Source organism: Eurytemora carolleeae, unplaced genomic scaffold (assembly GCF_000591075.1).
Source record: "Eurytemora carolleeae unplaced genomic scaffold, Eaff_2.0 scaffold515, whole genome shotgun sequence".
In the NCBI taxonomy this organism is placed as follows: Eukaryota; Metazoa; Arthropoda; class Copepoda; order Calanoida; family Temoridae; genus Eurytemora; species Eurytemora carolleeae.
This window is the reverse complement of record NW_019396621.1, coordinates 64042-86714: the sequence shown is the minus strand read 5'-3', so window position 1 is coordinate 86714 and position 22673 is coordinate 64042. Positions and strand designations below refer to the sequence as shown.

Below are 22673 nucleotides of genomic sequence, written 5' to 3'. Positions count from 1 at the left end.
GTACAGGATACTGGAACATCTTCTTGAATAAGCAATCAAATAAGTACTTATGGAACATATTCTCAAATAAACACTTCTTGGACATATCTCGAAAATTATGAATGAATTTTGATTGTCAATTGAAACATTAATCAATCTAATATTATTTAGAATGCAGAAAATAAGTTAAACTAACTTCATTTTAACGGGAATTTTTTTTTTAATTTTCATGAAAAATTTGCTGAAATGAGTGAAAATTTAAAAAAATGTGTATTTTCCAGGATAAAAATCCGTACAATCCGTACAATTTGAAAACAAATCCGAACAATCCGTACAATCCGTACAATTTCAGGGTTAAAAAAAACAATCCGTACAATCCGTACAATCCGTACATTTTGGCCACCCTGTATATAAACTGTATTAGTTTGTTTACCTTGAGTTACATTCTTCTCTTAATCTCTTGGATGTATAATTATAGAGCTCTTTAGCCTCATCTGCAGTACTATTACCGTACACCAAGCACTCAAGCTAAACAAAATATTAATCAAAACTGTAAACTTAAACAAAATACTTATCATAACTGCGCTTAGAACTTTTGTTGAATACTCATAATCCCGATCGCTTCATCTTGATATCCACAATGGGCATTTTAAATTTGATAATCTCTTTATTTCAGTTATTCCTCCACAGATCTATGCTCCCTTCAAACCCCAACTTAAATTAATCTGAAGATTAACAAAAGATCGAAATCAAGCATTGATCTCGAGATCCACTATAAAAAAGTCAATTTTAAAATAAACAAGACTTGAATTGACTTTTCATATTTTCTGGATTGTTTTAAAATCGGTTAAAATAAAAATTAATGGATTTGTATCTATTATTTTTCCTATTACAGCGGATATCTGGCGTTCTTGTCAGATTACAAATCTCATCTTTTAAATGTTTTCACTGTTAACTAATAAATTGGCGATTTTGAAAGTTGAGGGAAAAATTGTGACTTTAAAAAGAAATTTTAGATACTTTTTTTTTATAAACATAAATTAATTTTCCCCAAAAATTGAAGGATAAAAAAACTAATATAACCCCCCCCCCCCCCCATTAGAATCAAGGAATAAAAAACACGTTTATTTTCAGGATTCAATGATCTGATTTTTATTTTAAAATCCCCTTTGTCTAGTCTCTTATCTATTGTTGGGCGACCTACCTTGATATTAGCCAGGAGTCTAGGTATAAAAGCTCTAAGCTCATCAACTGTAAGGGAATCCAGGCAGGATATTAATTCCTCTTTATGCCAGAACTTTTCTATAATATTTCCAATTAGTAAATAGACACAAGCGGTTTAAACAATGAAAACCTTGAATTTTCTTATTTTCTTATCCTAGCAACCTTACTGTTACTGCCATACTCTCCGTATTAAAATTATTCGAAGAGTTTAAAATTCACATTTGAATTGAATTTTTTATTTATATTCTGACTCAAGGGTACCGATCAGAACATTTTTCTCAACTAGAACGTGTCACAAGCTAACCTAACCCAAAATAATGGTTATGGTAACCAAGACTATAGTAACCAAGGTATAAAACAACATATCCAATTGGAAGATTGCTGGTGTGGTGCCTCAGCACTCGGCCCCAGGGAGCCTAACCTAACCCATAGTATGGGGAGCCAACATTTAGTTCATTGGTTTACAGGCCGCAGCGTGCAGCCCCCTAGCCCACCCTAGCCGCACACAGCGCTCGGCCCAGAAAGCGACTGGACCTAATCCAATGTAATATGAGTATAATTGACCCAGGCCAGGAATAAAGTCAAATTTATGCAGTAAAGTGGGATAAACAGATTTTGCTTAATGACGAAGGAATATGACAGGGAGGTTCGGAAACCCTCTGGGGACGCGCACTGCCGCAAATAGGTAAAATGAGGTTCGGAAGCTGTGCGGGGGAGGTTGCCTTCCCTCCCTCGTTCAGTACTCTGTATACAGTAGGTACTTTGTTTACTATGAATATGTTTAAAGTGATTCAATGCAACGTGAGTTTTATATAAAAATACTGGCATAGCATAATAATACGATAAATAACAATTGAAAAATATTAAGAAATACCAATATTAAAGAAAATCTTCAATATTGAGTTCTTTACAGATATATTTCTGGAATTGTTGGACCTAAACTCAGACTATTTAATCTATATTGTATTATATTTATTTAGTATCAGATATTTCAGATATTTAGAGAACAATTACAAAATGAAATAACAGGAAAGGGGCTGTAATGAGGGAGGGAACCCCTGGACCCCATCAGTCTCCGCTATGCAGACACAAGGATCCCAGATTTGCTAGGCACCCTAGCCTCCAATATGCTGACCAGTGACCAAGCCTGCGCTATGCAGACAGTACCTTCACTAAGAAGACCATGCCTCGGCTATGCAGTAAACGAGCCTCCACCACACACCACAGCTTTTTCTAAATCTTGGATTTTCTTTGTAATGACAAACTTAATTAGTCATAATTGGGTACTATTTAGGATAATAGATAAATTCTCTCGTGCCACTTTGTCAAAATATTTGTAAAAAAAATCTTTTATTTAAACTTAAACACAAGTTTAAAAAAACCTGCTGTATAAAACAGGCACATTTTGATGTATTGCGCATACTCATTACTGCGTAGCTGAGGCTCAGTCTGCCTAGAAAATCTGGGAGGCTCGTGTCAGCATAACAAAGGCTCATGGTGTCTAGGGGTTCCCTCCCTCCCGTAGTACGAGGAACGTTGAAAGAAATTCAAGTAAAATTACAACTACAAGACGAAACAAAAAGCTGGGGAAAGGGGAGGACGGTCGCGAGAACAAACCTCCAAAGGAAAGGGAACAGGGGGGGGGGNTTATTTAAATAGGATCAGTCTGTTTATTTAAATAGGATCAGTCTGTTTATTTAAATAGGATCAGTCTGTTTATTTAAATAGGATCAGTCTGTTTATTTAAATAGGATCAGTCTGTTTATTTAAATAGGATCAGTCTGTTTATTTAAATAGGATCAGTCTGTTTATTTAAATAGGATCAATCTGTTTATTTAAATAGGATCAGTCTGTTTAAAGAGTTTGTTAAAACTTTTTCATTCTTTAAATTAAATCTTTTGTCTAATTCTGCTAATTTTAAAGAAAACCCAGATTCCAATTAAGGGGGAGCCACATTCTACCCTCCCACTCCTGTGTCAGGGGTTGACATACAAATTACCTAAAAACCTTGAAAAATTCTAGGGGGACCTTAAAAAAGTCGATTAATTTCATTTATTCCCCCGTCACCCTTGAAACTAATGTAAGCAGGGGCTGCTCTATCACCTTCAGCTTCGTATANGGGGGTTATGTACAAAGAATTTATTAGGAGGAAATTAGTATTAAAAAGACATTTTGCCAGTAGGATGAGGATAGGAAGCGATACGGGCAAGCGCAGTGCAGAGACTCTGATTGAAAGTCAATTGCGAGATGGAGGCTGTAAAGAAACTACTGAATACCTGCAAGTACAACTGAGTTAAAGTATACTGCATGTTGATGAGGTTGATCAGCTGCAAAGTTCTTCAATCCTCGGACATAAGCTTCCTTGAGAATATCAAACCTCTTCTCGTTCACCTGGAAACAAGGTTTCAATGGTACCGTTTTGAATCGGACATTTCTTTCTTTGCATAAAGGGTCACTTGAAATAAGGCTTCCACTCCCTTTAACTGAACTGAGATTGGATTAAATTAACAGCGAATTCAGTTTGCGAATTCAGTTTTTGATCAAAGATATTTTTGGTTTGTGGAACGTTTTCTAAACAACATGCAAACCAAGGTTTTTCTTTTTTTATTGAATCTAAAAAATAAATTGTGCGTATTTAATATTTTAATTTAACAAGTAAATCAGGGAAGTAATTAACCTTTGAGTCATTATTCATTTCAATTTTATTAAATATTTCATTAAAAGCTGATCTTTGTCTTATTTGGTTTAATAATAATAATAATATTAATTATAATAATCATATTAATAATAATTACGGTAAACCCTTAAATCGTTATATTTCAAATACTTCCATTCAAGTTCCAATGAATCAAGGTTATGAGCTGAGTGTAAATCATGGGGGAGACTGGGACAGCTTCTGAAGGGGTATGTGAAGGGGAACGTCCCCCCTGGAAAAAAGGGGATGTCCCTTTCCCTGGTAAAACTGGGGGGACGTCTACCTCCTGAAATATTAGTAGTGCCAGAGAAAGGCACCTAATAGGCCCTTATATTTTGCTTTTTAATAGATAGATTAATAGATTAAAAAAATGTTTATCCTGTGGCACCACTTTTTCTTGTCAAGGTGACGACTTTTTGAGAGATTGAAGGTTGCAGCAGCATATTGGGTGGCCTTCGCTGCAGCGGAGGCCACTGCGCCGGACAGGAATTGTTTTCAGCGAAGGGAATGCTCAATTATAATTCAATACTTATTACTTCATCAGAGGGATGGTATTTATCACTCAGGACACTAATTACTCCTTCAGAGGGATCGTATTTATCACTCAGGACAATAATTACTCCATCAGAGGGATGGTAATTAACATTCAGAACACCAATTACTACATCGGAGGGATGTTAATTAACAGGACACTAATTACTCCAGCTGCAGCAGAGGGATGTTAATTAACACTCAAGGCACTAAAGAATCCATCGAAGGGATGGTAATTAAACAATCAGAACACTAAGTGCTCCACCAGAGGCATGGTATTTAACACTTGAGACACTAATTACTCCATTGGAGGGATTGTAATTAACACTTAGGGCACCAACTATTCCATCGGAGTGATGTAAAAAACACTTGGCACAATAATTACTCCATTGGAGAGAGATGGTATTTAACACTTGGGACACAAATAACTCTAACGGAGGGATGATAATTAACAGTAATGAGTTTCTTCAGTGTTAATTACCATCCCTCCAATGGAGTAAATAGTGTCCTGAATGTTAATTATTATCCCTCCGATGAAGTAATTAGTAATTAGAAAATATCATAAGCTGCCCCTGGTCAAGCATTTACTGAAATAAAAGTATGTAGAATATTTGCATACCTGGAATGATGTTAATTTATCCATAATTTTCTCTAACAAAACCTTCTGCTTGTCACTGTATCCCTACAACAATACAGAGATTAGCTGAAATGGGTTATTTATGAATTTTGCGAATATTAAAAAAGGGGTACAGGAATCAGAATGCTGGATGTACAGTACACTATACATTAAACAAATTATTCGTAACACGAAGCCTGTTAAGATTATCTATATATATATATATATCATGGTGGTATATATCTAAATTTATTAATATATGCTCGTTTAGTCCGCTAAACTTGAGCACTCTATGGTGATGAATAGGTGTACTAATTAGCATTATGCAAGAACCTCAACTTAAAATGAGTTGGTTGAGCTCTCTGGTCCTTATTTCGTTTCTCAATCATCAGGGTTTGATGGAGCAGTGGTAAGCGTGTTTAATCCATAATCTAAGGATTAATGGTTCAAGCCCACGCAACTGCAAAAATTGAAATGGAAAATCTGGCAGCTGTTAAAAGAATTCTTGTTTCAATTATCCCCTCCTTGCAGCTAATTTCGGCAATACAAAATGGTATTGCTGAACTGCGACAATTTAGAAACAATAATTAAAAATCATTTATATCGTAAATTTATACATGCAACAATTACATAAAATTTTATTAAATTTTTTTTTACCTTTATTGCAAGCGTGATTCCAGCTTTTGTGTTTGCTAGACTGTATCCTAGTCCTGCCAGTTCAGCAGCATAAACATACTCATTCAACTCATCCTTAGTTGGAAAAATATAATGGTAGATGAGGTAAGTTGTCTTGGCTCTAATGTTAAGAAGAGAGAATGGGGAATATTTGTGCTCTCTAAATTAAAGAATCTGAAAATCTTGCCAAGAAACACAAGATTGTGAATAACCTGTACAACAATCCTATGGTAACTGAAGTTACAAAAGCTCTGCCCCCCCCGATCTCAGTATGATTTCTAAGTAGAGCTGGAGAAAGTTGCGGAGTAGCTAGCTAATAAACCTGCCAAGAAGCTGAAGAAGGTTTAGTGTATCTGATGGACAAAATATAGACACTTTTGGGAACTCTAGAAAAACTTAGAGAGGAAAAAAGAATGGATCTAAGAAACCTTATGTTCAACCTTCTCACCCTGCTAGAGTGAACTGTAGTTTGTGTAGTAAGCAGCACATGCATCTTTACTACTGTAAAATATTTATGGTTAGTTCTGTGAAAGAAAGAATAGCTTTTGCTGGAGATACTAAAACTTGTTGGAGATATTTGAGGATGGATTCTGAAGTAAACTTCAACGAGAGATCAAGCTGGTTCTCTAAACATTACAATGATTGTAGAACTAAGTTTCCCCTGCAAGATAGATGTAGATTGGACACCAAGTAACCAGATGCACATGAGTATGTGTGAATTTCATACTTCAAATGCTGCCATGTACCGAACCAGTCCTAATGATGAGACCATTCTTGAAGCTGGTCAACTTGATTTCCTTGGATGTTTTTGAACCCCCTATATACATGGTACGGAATGTACAGCTACAGCAGTACAGAAACCTTTTCATGTTTTATGATAGTGGTTGGATGGGTGCATCTGTATAAAACTGAGCCTACAGTATGCTGGATACAGAGAATATCCAACCTGGACCAACAACTTTAAATGTTGCAGGCGGAACACAGATAGAAATTGATTTTACACTACCTCTGTATAACTATAAACCCATAGCTACTCTGTCAGCCTTAAGGATGGAGTCAGTCACAAACCAGTTTCCTTATTGGGAATTACAAGAAGCATGGAAAGAGGTTAATACATCCTACAGGCATAAGTTTCCTGATGGTCCGGAGCTATCTAGGACCGAAGACGGAGTCGGAGGTAAACCAATAAATGTCATTATTGGTATGAGATACAGCATATATTTTCACTACAATAATCTAGACCCTTCCCAATGGTTTGAGCATAAATGAAGCAAAGTTTGCTGCTCCAGGTGGTTGTCAAAGTGTACTTGGAGGAGTACATAAGTCCTGGGTTAAAGCTTTTAAATCCTCTCATTCTCTTGGATAAAGGACTTCTTTCTCATTTGAATGTAGAGCTTATCAAACACAGTACTCTGCTCTAACCTTCACGGAGAAACTTTATTCTGAGGAGATTGAAGGAAGTTTTTCTCCAGAGATTCTACAGGATGAAACAGAACCCAGAGTAATTTGCTTCACACACTGCAGTAAACATGATATAAGCATGAACAATCTCAGAACAAGGATTGGATATTTATTCTCCAAATATATTGTGAACCCCTGTATCAGAAACTGGCCAGTTTCTGTGAGAATCCTAGGTTATGTTCTCAGGTTTGTTGCAAGGATGGAGAGGAATTCTTTAAGATCTACAGTAAACATAGGACCCTAAGAAACAATGTCAAACCAACCCTCAAGATTCAATTCTAACTGATTTAGAGAGAAAGATTGTTGTAAAGAATGTGTTCAATAAATCATGTAAGAAGTCAGAAATCATAAACATTCAAGACAATATTAGTGAATTCAGGCTTCCGTTTATTCATTGCCACTCAAAGTGTAAAATCTGAACTATCCTTTTAGGACAAACTACAGCCTGAAAAAAGAAGGCTGAACCAAAGTGATCCACCCATGTATGCAGGATGATAAAATAATCGAGAATATTCCCTTGCAACTAATTCAGGAATATCCTGATCTACATGCATTCAATCAAGGAAGAATTGCAGTGTGTAGTGTTCACAGGACACATTTTAAAGGTTTTTATCTAATAAACCTAATCTTCATCAACTCTGTAATTTCCATATTGAAAACTAGTTGCATATAGTTCTTTACATTCGCAGGAGAAATTATCCTGACATACAGAGAACTTGAAACCTGATAAAACCCCAACAGAAGACATTTGGATCAGCATGCAAGAAACCCAAACAGCCATCAAATGTAAGATTTATATGAGAAAGCTTGGGACAACATTGTATTTTGTAAAATATTCTCATGAGCCTTTTGAAACAGATGTTTTAAGTTTTAATATAGTTCTTTTCTAATTCTTCAAATCCGTTTATCGGGTCATAACACTTAACCAGAGATCACATTTTAAAATATTGAAAGTATTAACAATACATTGGTTACATAGTTATGCACTTATATTGTGACAATATTGAAAATGCTATTAAGAGATGAAAAGCTGAAAAGGGCACAGCTCAGCAACACCCCAGACCATTGATTTCAATGATCCCTAGGTTGGCCAAGTTGTGGGTGGGGGGTGAAGGAGAGGAAGGCTAAGGACCCCATCCCCTTGTATACAATTATTTAATTTTTGTCCAATGTTTATCATCCAGCACTAACCTTGAAAAGAAGAGAGAACATGTATGTCAGGTTTGCACTGAGAGGATCACTGTATGCAACAGGGGATCTCATCTCTAAATATATTCATCTATTTAATGTAAAAACATTTACAACAATTACCCCCAATTTAAATTTTTCCTTAAACTTAATTATTTAATTTCCCCTTAATATTATTTATTTTCCCTTGATTTTCCTCTTAACATTATTAATTTTTCCTGACAAGAAAATAAATATACCACTTCTTTTGGGGATTAAAAATGTAATCTCATTATCATTATTACTTTTATATTAGATGTATTCTCACACAATATACTATACACTTATACATACATAATACATACTTAAATGGTGTGCGAAAATTTAGAACATTAAGTTTGAAAAACAATTGATCATTTCAGTAATATCATTATTATTCAATCCTCCAAATTCCAATGTTAAATTCATGTCAAATGGGAACTTGTACATGCTTCAACACATTTTGATTTACTTAAATCCGACAAAATTCCAAAAGGTAATGGTCAATGGATGACAATATCTGACGTGTCCTTCAACTTGACCCAACGTGTTATCCCTTTCTTTTACTTTATTTGCCAAGTTTTAGAAACAAATTAAAAAATGTGATCTCGGGAAAGTTGTATTTACCACCCCATTTCACTTCAGAAAACCCAGAAAACAAAATATTACCAATGTTAATACAAGTTTTGGGAAGTAGGAATTCATCATCTTGCTTAAACCATAATCTACCAAGTAGATCCTCCTAAAATAGTAAAAAAATGGAGCACTAGATATTTCCTGCCACAAAATGTTTCTTTTACAAAATGTTTCCTGAACAATAAGATTCCTACCACAAAACATTTACTCACATTACATTTCAAGCACAAAATGTTTTCTGATACAAAACTTGATGTAACCTTAAACAAAAAGTTTTATTTTTAAAACATTTCAAAATGTTTTGTGTCAAAAGAAATATGTAAAATAAAAGCCTAAAAATTACTTGGTATGATTTTTTTTGCAATATATAAGTTCTATACCACACAGTTAAGCATACAGATTTTTACGTAATTGTACCTTATAATATGCTTACCTATATAAAAAAATCTTAAGGGGCAAATATTATTTTTTGGGGGCAAATTTTTTAGTTTGAGGAAATCTTTAATATTTGTTTAGGACACAAATATTATTTTTGGGGGGCTTTTTCAGTTTGATCAATTTTAAGTATGGGCAATCTTAAATCTTTTTTTGGGTTCACTTTTTTTTAAACTTAAAAGGTTTATTTTTCTTGTTGGCGGCAAAACTTTTTAATTTTTTTAGCATTATCAAAATAAACTAAGGGGCATCTGTTTAGAAAGGGCTTTAAATTTTAAACTTGGTTGTATTTATAGAACATCTGGGGATAACAACATCAAATTAAGTTGCACATTCAAAATATTTGACTCTTTTTTTGAAGAAAGGGGGGGAGAAAAAAAAAAGAATCTGAGCTTATATTGAAAATGGTTATCGTTGAATTTGAGTTTGCTTAAAAAGTGTAGGTATGGGTGGGCATGTCCCCCATTTAGTCAGACTAGGGGGACCTAGTCCCCATGCCCCCCCCCCTGTTGCACGCCTGGCAGGAGAGGAGACCTTTTGTAGAGGAAAGGTTTCGTAACAGGAAATATTTTATAGAGGAAACGTTTTTATCAGGAAACATTTTGTGCCCGGAGTCATTTTGAGGAGGAAACGTTTTCGGAGGAAACGTTTGCTGGGGAAACTTTATCTGTCAAGACACGTTGTGTGAGGAAATACAAATTTGACTTGTCTGTCTTTGCCCAAATTTTTTGTGACAACTAACATGACCCCAGTTAAATGTTATGAAAATATTACAAAGAAAAAAATGTCAGCTTGGAAAGCAACGGTTAACAGCAATATATTTCCTAAAAAATCGAACCCTGCAAAGCCTAGTTAATAAAATTTCAAATGTTGTAAGTAAATGTTTTTCAAATCTTAAAAAACGAAACGTCTATAAGATAATCTTTGATTTTGTTTTTTTTTGGGGGGGGGCGGATTGTTTTTACCTCAATGATGGTAGGATGAGAAGGATTATCTTGTTCTCGTTCTACCAGCTGGAATTGCGAAGGAATAAATTCATTTTTGTCCGGTAACTTGAGATTATTATGCATACCACAGTTTCTCCAGGAATCTAAATAGATATAAAATTGGTTAAATAAGAACTCTTTACTGAGAGGCGTATAAAGGAATCTCATGGGGATTATTGAGTAAAATATACGCCATTAAGGAATTGCAATGGTGTATACTGTATATCATTATATAAAGAAAAATTGAACCTATAAGTTTTTTATCCTTTTTACCCCAAATTTTTTTTTTCTCAGTGAATAAAACCCTAAAATTGGTTCTCAAAACTTCTGGGGGAATTTTTTTCTTTCGAAAGAATGGTTTTAGAAAATATACAAATAAACGTAGGATCAGAAGATACAGATATGTAGATATGTAGTAGTATAGTAAGCATCATAGAATGTTAATCAAAGTTTCTATTATTGACCTAAAAATATATGATTAATTGTAATTTATATTATATTAATAATACAGAATCCATACACAAATTCGGCTTAGTGCTCGGCGTTGCCCGTGGAATTTGTTAATATCGATTTTATAAAAAATTCTATTTTTGCAATTTTTTTAATTTTTGAAGAAAAAAGTTAGAATTTTTTTATCCTTTGATGTCCCCTGGTTACTCAAGGGTTCCCCCCAAAAAAATTCAGCCTATTTGGTCCCGCCGTATGGCCAGCTACAGCAAACATATAAATAAATAAATATAAATAAGCGAAGAGGAAACAATTTTCGTTTAATTTTTACAAACAAAGTTTCATTCGAAAGCTCTGTATTTCAGTTATTTCAAGATATAATTTTTTCCTTCTAGGCCTTATACTTTTTGTTACAACCAACTCTTTGAGCGTAATTCGAAAATCGATTTCCCGGATTTTTCAAATTTTCGATTTATCACGTCTTTATTCGTTAATAAAGAATGAGAAAATTTAAAGATTTTGTGGTCTCGGCAAGGTTCGTTTTCTTTATGCATATTTTATTTTCAGATTGCCCTAGCTCCAAAAGTAATGATCGCTGATCCGAAATTTTAGTTAAAAATAAATCCTTAAACTAACAGTTTATGATTTAAAAAAAAAAATTTCGAATGAAAATGAGACGTGAAAAATCGAAAATTTGAAAAATCCGGGAAATTGATTTTTGACCTACCCTCATAGAATTGGTTGTAACAAAAAAGTATAAGGTTTTTGGAACACCCTGTATATATTTATATGCTTGCTAAATTTTTTAAAGGGAACCCATGCGCACATTGGGGGTGACATAGTTAAAATGGCAGGAGTAAGTTTAAATAAAAATAAAAAAATAAACCGGGGTTTTTAAATACTCGACAATTTCTTAATTATTTAAGAATCTAGGGTCCAGAAAAAATCCAAGAGTCATGAGTAGATTAATGATTTAAGGTTTACTGACTATTTTTCATTGATTTGCTGAATAAAATGTTCAATTATTTAAGAGTTTTTATACTTAATTAGCTTGGGAACCCAGCTTTGTCTGGAAACTAAAATTTCCTTGTAAAAGTCAACCCGCTCCACTGAGAAATTTTAAACCAAAATAAGAACATTCCCGTGGTGCTACTGAGCTCTTCAGTCAGAGGAAAAGCAGTCCAGGTTATGAACGGACATACAAACGGATATCCCTTATTTATACAATATACATATACATGAACACGTGAAATATAAATATTATGTTCAGTGTCCGAATTTAATAAATTTAAGCCATGTTTCAAATCCCCCTAAAACCGGTTTTAACTGACCGCCGGCTTAAATCTTGAAAAATTTAATATAAATTTAAGTGGAACCAACCATATTTGAGCCGCGGCTTAAATTTTTAAACCGCGGCTTAAACTCTTTAAATTCTGCCTCGGATGAAAAATTTTCATCATTTATAATACGAGGTTTAAGGCTTTAGGAGTTTAAAGGTATGTTAATATATTATGCGTAGGAAGAAAGCTGCGCCTTTCGGTGAATAATCAAAACTATTCCACGGTTTTTCTTGTAATATTATAATAATAACTTTGATTATTACACTTTCTTCCTACGCAAAATATACTAAGATATTTATTTTTTGGCAAGCCATCTTTGACTTATTTTTTTTTTAACGTAATAATTAAGAATATCATGTTGAATATCTTTTTTATTTAATTAATTACCTAGTTTTTGAGAATCCAGTTTCTCTGTTTTGTATTTTGATCCGTACCATTGTTCAACAGTATTACATCTAAATTTATAGTTAGTTTTATAATCTAAATTATTAAAAAAAGCAATCATGAGAAATCTTCCCATTAATTAATTAGAAGACTCAACTCAACAGTCAACATGTTAATGAACAATATTTAGTATCTATTTAAATATATAGAATTGTACATTGGAGAGTAAATTTTAGGGAATTGTCTTAAAGCTATTTTTTAAATATCAAACATATCTTTCTAATTCACGCATTACTAAGTAATGTTGATGAATGATAGTATTGATTAATTACCTATCCAGGGGTTGTTTTTTCTCGAAAAAAAAACAATTCCCAACCACCTCCCTTTTAAAAATCATCTCCCCCCCCCCCCTCCCGAAGTTACTTATGTTAATGTTTTTTTTTGAGTTTTATTTCGCTGAGTTGGGGAACTTCATGATTTGTAGGGAAAATAAATAAATTTTTGAGTACAGTATCAAAATGAGTGAAAACTTGCAATTTGATGTCTGGTTTTATTCCCCCCCATCCCCCCGATCATTAAAAATCAACCCCCCCAGGGTCATGGGGGGTTAATTCTTAAAAATAAACACCCTTGTACCTATCTGCATATCTCTGAGCAGTAACTGCAACCCTAACGGTATCTGGGATCAAATGATTCAATACTTCAGTAATCAACTCAGGTTTCCATTCAGTTAATAGATAACCTCCACTTAGTACTTCCTAAACATACAATATTAGAATATTAAATATTTCAATATTTCCATATTTTGAGAAGTATTTAGTGATGTTGAAATTCTTTATACAACTATAAATTCAATCTTTAATCTCAAATGTTTAATAAGAATCTTTGGTTTGTTGTCATGTAGAACTATTTTACATATAAATAGCAAAAAAGTAATAGTGAACAATTTTAATGCAGGTTTTAAAAAACTTCAACGAGTTTGAAAGGAGTTCTTCAATAAACAAGAATGTTCGTGGATTTTTCTGTTTGAATTCAGGGATTTACAATAACGAATAACTGGACATTTGTTACAGCCAGAATTTTTTTATATTTGACCAGAGCGGTCCAGCCGTTTGGTAATTTATTAATTACAAAAAACAACAGTTAATCCAAGTTATTCAGATATATTGATATTTCCGGATTACAAGGAGCTGTAATCGTAAATTCAAGTGCACACACCGAAGTTTGCAGCTGAAAACAAGCGGCGTTCGATAAGTTTACACACACATATCTCTGTACTCAACGAACACACCACGGAGTTAATCGGCATTGCCCTCTTTGCATAAAGGGTCTTTAAAATTACGCTTCAAGTCCCTTTAATTGTTGTTGGGTTACTTACCTCAGTAGGATAATCATGAAGATGTCCTGCCAGTCCACAAACATAACTTTGAGGTCTTTCTTTATCCTTAAACCTTTACAGGATAATAAAGTAAATGGACTGTTCATGGATCAAGAGAGGGTATACACTATACAGATACCAGAACGAACTTGGCCCCCCCCCCCAAAAAAAAATTTATTTGAACTTCAAGAAATAAAAACTGTGTCTGTAATGGAAACATTTAGTTCAAATATTAAACTAGGCATGTCGTTGTCTTTTTTTCTGAGACTTTCTTAGCTTGATGTTTGTCAAATCTGGACTAACGTGACTATTTCAGTGTATTAGGAAATATGTTAAGAATTTTTCTAGCTAAAAGTAAATATAAGATTTTAGAAAATAGACAAAATTGTAAGCTTATTAAACCACTATGATATTTTAACCCCCAAAAATGAATATTTTTTGCAATGAAATCAACAATTCTTGAATTCATAAATTATCACCCAAAAACTCCCCAAGAATGGTACAAATAATTTTTAGGAGGCCAGGGCCTACTAGTACCTGAACTGCATTGCGTTGAGATCTCGGCATTCTTGGAAAATCCATTCCTGAGGACCATGCATGCGCAGCAGCTCAAGATACTGAAGTACAAATCTATATAATAAAGCTTTTCGCAGAAATATATATTATTTATTTATATATGTATATAGTTTTACGTATGTTTGTTATAGTTGACCAAACAGTTGGATCAAATTAGCTGCTTTATTTAAAGAAAATCCATGGGAAATATTTGTGGGAAATATTTGTTGGAAATATTTAAAATTCCACGGACCGGAAATGTTTGTTAAGGTATTGAGTAGACTTTACTTTTTTCTAGAAACAATTTCAGCAAAAAAAATTTTCATTTCAAGCCGTCATTTTTACTTAACACTCAATAAAGCTAGTTACAACGAAAATATTTAATTCGATTCGTTCGACATTCTACATAAACAACCAAACCGACCAACGAACAACCAGAAAAGCAGAATATATATATATTTAGATTAAGACTATAAGGAGAAATAACAATCTATAAGATTAGAAACTAAATGCTGTGTTAAAATTAATTTAGTACTTAACAGTTTTAATTTATGTAAATTGTAAGAAGAAAGCTAAAAACATCCAATAATTAGATCTAAAAAATAACTTAAAATCATGTATAATTAATTGAGAAATAGTTTCTAGTTCACCTGAAATATAAGTGTAATAATATCATCTATATGTTGGATTCCATCCTCGGTCAAATCCACGTTCACAACAAAGAAACCGAATCCCTGACCAGTGACCACCAATCAATCAATAAATCAATGAATTGGTTTTAAGGATGGAAAGCTCATTTTAGATGAGAAAGATGCTATAAGCACGCGGCACAGATCACGCTTATAGCGAACCCTCTCCTTACCCAAGCCTAGACTTCTAAGCAGAATTTCTGTGCCGCCTCCCACTCGGAAGTTGGGCCGCGAAAATGTTCAAGTTTTCTAATTTTCTTAATTTCATTTAATTAAGTTTAATTATTGTAAAATTAGAATAAAATAAAAAATTAACGAAAAAGTTTATCACGTCGTTTAACAATTTTTTTTGGTAAGAAGCAGAATATAAAACTGCAATTTATCATTTTTATCAAAGGCTAGGTCAGAAACCTCTCACTTAATCATAAATTCCGACCTCTTTAATTTACTTCAAAAATATTTTACTCAAATTTCCACAAATCATGTTAGAAAATGAATCCCTTATTTCAGTATTAAAAATTTCTAAAATGCGTATCTCCATTTAAGTGCAAAAAAATAATTTTCATCTTTAAATTGACCCCAACCCCTCATGGTAGGCAAATTTCTAATCGTAGAGAAATCTTATAAATAAAAAATTGACTACACTTTGGCTGGAAATCCTTTAATATTAACCTACTACAGAGAAACAAAAGAATATCTTATTCGTTTGAAATTAATTTTGAACCGGAGACTAAATGCCTTATAACCTACTATGAGCGTAATTTCATGTGACTCTACATGCAAAGATGGCAATGTCCATATATTTAACGTTACCCTTGACACCTTTGACTGATGAGTGATCAAGTACTGAATTAGATAATAATATTTCTGTTACCCTTGACACCTTTGACTGATGAGTGATCAAGTACTGAATTAGATAATAATATTTCTCTTTCTTTTAAATGTAAACTGTTCATTTTCATTTGCGGGTTCTCTGAGAAGGTGACATGCACATTGCGCATTTCTTATTTATAAAAGGAACGGAGAAACTCACAATAATAAACACTTTTCGAGTCAGAAAAACGACGCGTTCTCTCACATTTTTTGATCAGATTAAGGTTTCAAGTTCACCGTTGTAAGTAGGGATTGCCATCTTTGTATACAGGGTCACTTGAGATAAACAAAAACATCGAATTTTCTTTTACATTATATTTGAAAAACCCGGGTTGCTGAACTTTCTCCTTGCATTCTGATACTCTACTTAAATGTCAGCCGTGCTCAGGTCGAAATGCATGCGTGCATGGTAAATAAATTTAAAATTAGTTACTACTGATTGACAATGTTTCCTTAGCGCCGGATTTTTGACCTCCAACGAGGTTGTTGACCCAGCCTCGGGATTTCAGCTCAGACAGCAGACTCCCAGGTCCTTCATGTCCTGCAGGTAGATTAATATATTAATATTGACAATTAGGAGGGTGCGAAACGCCCGAAATTTATCTGTTTTTGCTAATTTGATTTTCTTTGAAGGGCTTGGTTCAAATTGACTTTTGAACTTCAAGCGTAAGTAAATTGATAAAAGTTCCCTTTTCGCTATTTTTTAATGTAAGTTACAAATGTCACCCTATTGTGCTATAATTACATTATATTGATTCTTATTCTTATCGATTTTTTAAGACATCATTTTCATTCATTGATTTTTTGTGTGTAAAGATAAAGTTAGACCCTCTGGTATTGTCACTGGAAACTAGAAATCTACCTATAAGATGACCCAGGTAGCTGCCAGGGCTGGATTTATACTCATCTCGTAGATCAGGTATTCCCCAGGTTATACTCAAACTCCTAATTAATTTTTTTTTTTTAATGACCAATCAATCAATCAGTCAATGAACACATTAAAATCTAACCTGTCAATCAATCGATCAAATAATAGTTCAATCAAATAATCAATTAATTTAATCACCGGAAGATATTTTTAAAAGGTCATCACATGGGTGTGTTTATATTACATGAGTACCCCCCCCCCCCTGGGGTAGGAAATATGAATGATTTGTGATGATTAGGGGGAAAATCATGAAAAATTGGACATCAAAAGACATTAACCAAAAAATCTAAATTTCCACTTGTAAATCATATATTTTCCCCCAATCAGCGAAAACAATCCTTGAAAAAATGTTGGGCTCCAATGATTTTTCAAGAAATTATGAACCCCTGGTTCATCATCTAACTTTCTTTAATTAATTTTAAAATTCTGTTCCTTTGCTGTTTTCATTTATGATTGATTACCAGTGTTTTCTAAATTGAATTACCTGATATCTTTCACAGGAACAATATAAGTAATAGTTTGTAGTTCTTTCTCAGTAAACGGAGCTTCCGCCCAGCTCGGAACTTCGACCTAAATAATTATATTATAAACTAGCTTGGGAACCAAGCGCTGTACGGTGTGCTCACAGTTACTCCCACTGTTTACCCGCACTTGGTAGATTTTTATCGACCAAAACTAAATGTTCATCAAAAAAGTCGACCCACTCGACTTAGAATCTCAAAACCAAGCCAAGAACATATCATAAATTATATGTGGTTATGTGGTTAACTAAAAATAATATATTTAAACTTTGTTGAATACTGTAGCTAAAGATAAAACTAAACTTTAAACATTATGTAAGAAATTGTTTGGTTTTTTAAGTGTTTTTTTTATTGACGCCATTTTAAAAAAGGGTAAAGAAAAAAACGATGATTTCAACAACAATAAAAATAAACAAGTTTGAGAAGGGATACTATACATATCTTATTTGAAATATTATATATATATCAATATACAATGGACACCCCTGCATTCAGTAGTATTTGCAATGTGCATACACTTACAGGCAACATAAAACATGTTTAAGTGAGATATGAGTGCAGAAAATGTAATCCAAAACTGATTTGTAACTTACGTTTTTGTTTTCAACATCAGACATGAGCCCAATGATCAGATTCTCAAGAGTATCCAGGTCCTAGAAGATTTATTCATTTATCATATCATTCTATTAAGTGTAATTTGTTTTAGTTTAGTTCTGAGATTTCTTAAAGGAACCCGTAGGACCTACAGTGTTTTTTTTCTGTTTGTAAAATAAGACAGATTTTTTAGCATATATTTTTATTAAATTCTAGTAATTTTTTTCATTTATTAGTTATTAGTTCTTTTTTATTTTGAAATAAGGGTTCTCCTTTATAAATGCTTATTCAATTTAATTAACAACCGTATTGGTTTAGGGCAGGTAGCGGCAATTCTACATTAAAGAGAAGATTTTTAAAGTTTAAAGAAGAATATCTGCATTCTGCAGTTAGAAAAACTACTTAAAATCATAAAAATAAAACAGCGCGTATATATAATGTATTTAGCCTATATACCGGCCGTATTTAACAATTTTTAAGAAATTACAGATAACGTCTGGTACTTCTTAGTATTTTAAAGATTAATTTATCAATCAAGTAAGTCAATGTACGTTGTGCAAAGCCTTATCTTATTTCAATAAATCGATCTATTTTTTTTAAAATAAAAGATAAATAAATTAAAAAATCAAATAATCTATCTTTTGAATAGAATATTGTTAATGGTTGAACCTGTTGTCCTAGGACTGCTAACCCCATGATGTTACTACTATAGAAATGACTATGAAACTTCAGCAACTCGTCTCGTACAACCATATTTTTCTCCTAAAAAAATTTAATAAAATCTACAATGGCTAAGCACAAAACTGCTTGTTTGATATCGAGTATCTTTAAGGTGAAAAAGTTTGGATAAATAATGGCAAGAATAACAATAAAGTTCTTAAAATTAAAAGCGTATTGGATTAGGTTTACTCTTTGTTATATTTGGAATTATAGATTTTACTTTGTTATTAATTATAATTCAAAAATCTTTTATCCATATCGTGTCGAAGTTGATTTTCACGGAAAATTGTTTATCTTTAAAGAGATTATTTTTTTCTTCGACCCCGAAATTTGTTTTTCATGAGGTTTAAGCTCCCGTGACGCCTTTTACCTTTGGAATTCTATCCAGTGTGTCTATATTCCCTGTTCCGAACTTGGAGAAATCATGTTCAGAGTTCGCTGTAGCTTTTTCAATTTGATTTATACGCCAGGCATCCCTGAAGAAAAAAAATCTAGATTAAAAACATTTATTTTTCATCCACTACGTATTGGAACAAATAAAGCCTACTTCTAAAATTCCAAGGTAAAGCAAAAAACATCTAAAATTTAATTAAATTTATATTTTTGTCTACTTTTAAGAAACTATTTATTAGCTCTACAGAGACGAGTTAATGTATACACAGGGTGTAAACTTTAAGTCATTGTATCAATTTTCAACCAAGTAAAAATTACGAACTTCAAATGCTAGTGCTACAAACCTCTAATTGATATAAATCAATCAGATTTTAAGAAATGGATCTAACAAAGAAATTAACCATGGTGAATGGTGAGTGCTACAGTGTCTTTTTTTACTCCCCCCTGTAGTAAATATAATATTGTAGAACATGATGGAAAAATCCTTACGCTGGAATATTTTTCTCGTGTTCACTGTTTACAGCTTTTACTTCACGTTCAGTAGCACTCTCAGTGAACAAAGGTGTCCGGAAAAACTCGCTAAACCTAATAGAAAGGATGATAATGATGATAATGATAAAAATCGATTAATTTATTGTGGATACAAAATCATCTATGCCTATTGCCTTCATCAGAGTTCTAGAGTTAAATTAGGAATGCGTTTTAAATCTTTGACGAAAAGATGAAAAGTTTTCAACATTGAACATTATTGAGTTAGAGTGGAAAATTTTCACACTAAACCTTCAAGAGTTTCAGAAATCAATTCAAATTCTTTTACGATAAAAAGTACTTTAAAGAAATTTTAATGTTTAATGTAGGAAGCATCAGATCAATAAAGCTGTAGGAAAAAATGGCCAAACATTTAATAAAATTTGCTTACCTATCAAGGGCCCCCTCAAGTTTATCTGGAGAAATATCAAAGTAGTAGTTTGTATGATCACTAGCTGTGAAAGCATTGCTACTTCCTCCATTCACACTCAGAAACTTGTTGTATTCATTCTCATCAGGATATCTAGATTAACGATACTAGTGTGCAGGATATCTAGATCAAGGATACTGGTGTACAGGATATCTAGATTAAGGATACTAGTGTGCAGGATATCTAGATCAAGGATTCTAGTGTTAAGGAAAAGAAAATGCAAAAAAATTGATCGCATACGAATGATTCGAAAAAAATTTAATTTTAACTAATATTTAACCCTTTTAATTAAAAAATGTACTTACTTGGAAGTACCTAAGAACAACATGTGTTCACAGAAATGCGCAAGACCAGGGAGTTCCCGTGGGTCAGACATACTGCCTAAAATAATCAAAAAAAATTAACCCAAAAAATACTCCAAAATAGGAAGATGAGGGAGGGGTAGGCACTGGGCACAGTGGTTTCGGAGAGGGGTTAGCCGAATATTAACACAACTAACGTTAAATATAAAAATGAGAAGGGACTGGCATAAGTGAATTGAATAATTTATCTAATTGATAATTTGATGAACACTTGCGACCTCTCACTGCTAAGCCTTTTGGGACCACTGAGGGGTGGGGGGTATCTTCAAAACAAAATTGAAAAAATGTTCCAAATACTAACCTACATGAACATCCATAGCTGCTGCGGATTTATCTGTGGTTGGATCAGAAATAAGAAGAACTTTCATTCCATTCTCCAACTCTAATCCGCGGTACAGTCTAAACATATTTGCCAGTTTATCAGTCGTGCTAGCTACCACAGGTATAGTACACAATAGGTGCAAGTGCAACACCAGTGCTCAGGATCCATTTCATTCCGGGTTCGGATTCCACGTAGTTTTGATGTAATGTAAGTTCCAGTAAGTATTTTTCAATGCTAATTTACTGTATCTCTAATTGCATTATAAGAATTGAATGGATAGATTATTAGTTAGATCCTGCCGCTGTTGCAATCTCTATTGGTCCTGAGTAGTCATCAAGCACGTGAGTGAACCCTGATTGGATTAGACGCTACTAGTAATTCAAAACAATGGTAATCAAGGTCATAGCCATTTATCGATGTTTTTAACAACGAAGAAATTTCATGTTATTGATTGAAAAAAAAGCTCCTTTTCTCCAGATGCTAGCGCCATGTCTTTTTATGTGATTATTTGCTGAATTGGGGAAACTTAACAAATTAATAGGAAACGACTGAATTTTAGGGCATAAGAAGTATCATAAAGGATGAAAAAAAACTTGCTATCTTTGTTAAATTTTTCATTTATTTCCCCCACGAGCATTAAAAATAATTTTTCTTATATTATAGAAAATATATATCACTGAATTATTTACTCTTAAAAAATTGGTTATTTCTTAGAGAACGATTAAAAATACCATAACCAAAACCATTAAATAATAAAAAATAAATAAAAATAATTTTGCTGAAAATTAGTGGTTATGTACAAAATTTATAGGAGGGGGGAGGGGAGGCATTCAAAATCGTTATCTAGGACAAACCCAAACAATTTGAAATAATAATAGTTGTACCTTTTATCTTCCTCTGACTTGATTATGTTATTCACGGTAGTTTTCAGTGCTGGCATTGTACTCAACAAACTTTTCTGAATTAAACAATTAATCAGAAATTATAGAATTCAAGAAAATTAGTACAAAAGTTGCCTTTACTTCTTTTACCTACCAGAATGTGTCCTAAATAACCTAACCCGTGGCCGCAGCGCTCGGCCCCCTAGCCCATCCTAGCCGCAGCGCTCGGCCCAGAAAGTGTCTTAACCTACCCTAACCCTAAANAATTAAGTCCAAAAATCGTTCTTTAGGACAGACCCTGCGGACTCGAAAGAAAGAAAATTATCAAAACTGATTACCTTGCCAACGCTCGAATTAGATACTTGTTCTAAAACTCCAGTTGTAATTTTCGATTCCCCAGAGATCCCGTGGATTTTCCGTGCAGGTTGAATTCCGCGAATTTTGGTTGAAAGGCAAATTACGTTATGAAACCTGTTTCTTATCATTACAGTCAAGTTTAAACACTTGGCAGAGAAGAGTAGACTCACTGAGTCACGCACAGTGACAGTACACACAGTAAAATAATTATTCTTAATATCGTATTAGAAACTGTTTCGAATATCGTCTTCATAAAAGGTGGTTCCGCATTAGAACTACTGCTGTTTGAACTATTGCTCATTTAAACTATTGATCGTTTGAACTATGTTCATTCTAACTACTGATAATGACTTCATTTCCTGTAGTTCAAAAAACACATTATTTACTCATTTGAACTATTATAATATGCAGTTTAAAATGTTTAATATTGAAAAGCATGGTAAATCATCACAATTAATTGTATAAAGTATAGTTTACATGATCAAAAAATTATTTCACGGACATAAGAATAATTCAAATGACCAAAA

At 33.2% G+C, this 22673-nt stretch overlaps 1 protein-coding gene across 1 annotated transcript in view; it reads right to left on the bottom strand.

Annotated features, from left to right (window-relative positions):
* LOC111706459 (insulin-degrading enzyme) overlaps positions 1-22357 on the bottom strand; it is a 30607-nt gene extending 8250 nt beyond the window's left edge. The window contains exons 1-25 of the mRNA XM_023479341.1: positions 22128-22357; positions 21793-21866; positions 20888-20985; positions 20530-20605; positions 20186-20317; positions 19756-19851; positions 19244-19349; positions 18823-18915; positions 18153-18212; positions 17523-17608; positions 16973-17055; positions 16563-16651; positions 15199-15282; positions 14531-14610; positions 13994-14066; positions 13252-13373; positions 12619-12686; positions 10424-10548; positions 9057-9129; positions 8373-8446; positions 5703-5795; positions 5049-5111; positions 3480-3594; positions 1184-1281; positions 413-507 (exon numbers count right to left, since the gene is read on the bottom strand). Coding sequence (XP_023335109.1) covers positions 413-507; positions 1184-1281; positions 3480-3594; positions 5049-5111; positions 5703-5795; positions 8373-8446; positions 9057-9129; positions 10424-10548; positions 12619-12686; positions 13252-13373; positions 13994-14066; positions 14531-14610; positions 15199-15282; positions 16563-16651; positions 16973-17055; positions 17523-17608; positions 18153-18212; positions 18823-18915; positions 19244-19349; positions 19756-19851; positions 20186-20317; positions 20530-20605; positions 20888-20985; positions 21793-21866; positions 22128-22274 — 2303 coding nt within the window. The 5' untranslated portion in view covers positions 22275-22357. The remainder of the gene's footprint in view (positions 1-412; positions 508-1183; positions 1282-3479; positions 3595-5048; positions 5112-5702; positions 5796-8372; positions 8447-9056; positions 9130-10423; positions 10549-12618; positions 12687-13251; positions 13374-13993; positions 14067-14530; positions 14611-15198; positions 15283-16562; positions 16652-16972; positions 17056-17522; positions 17609-18152; positions 18213-18822; positions 18916-19243; positions 19350-19755; positions 19852-20185; positions 20318-20529; positions 20606-20887; positions 20986-21792; positions 21867-22127) is intronic.
* Positions 22358-22673: the final 316 nt, after the last annotated feature.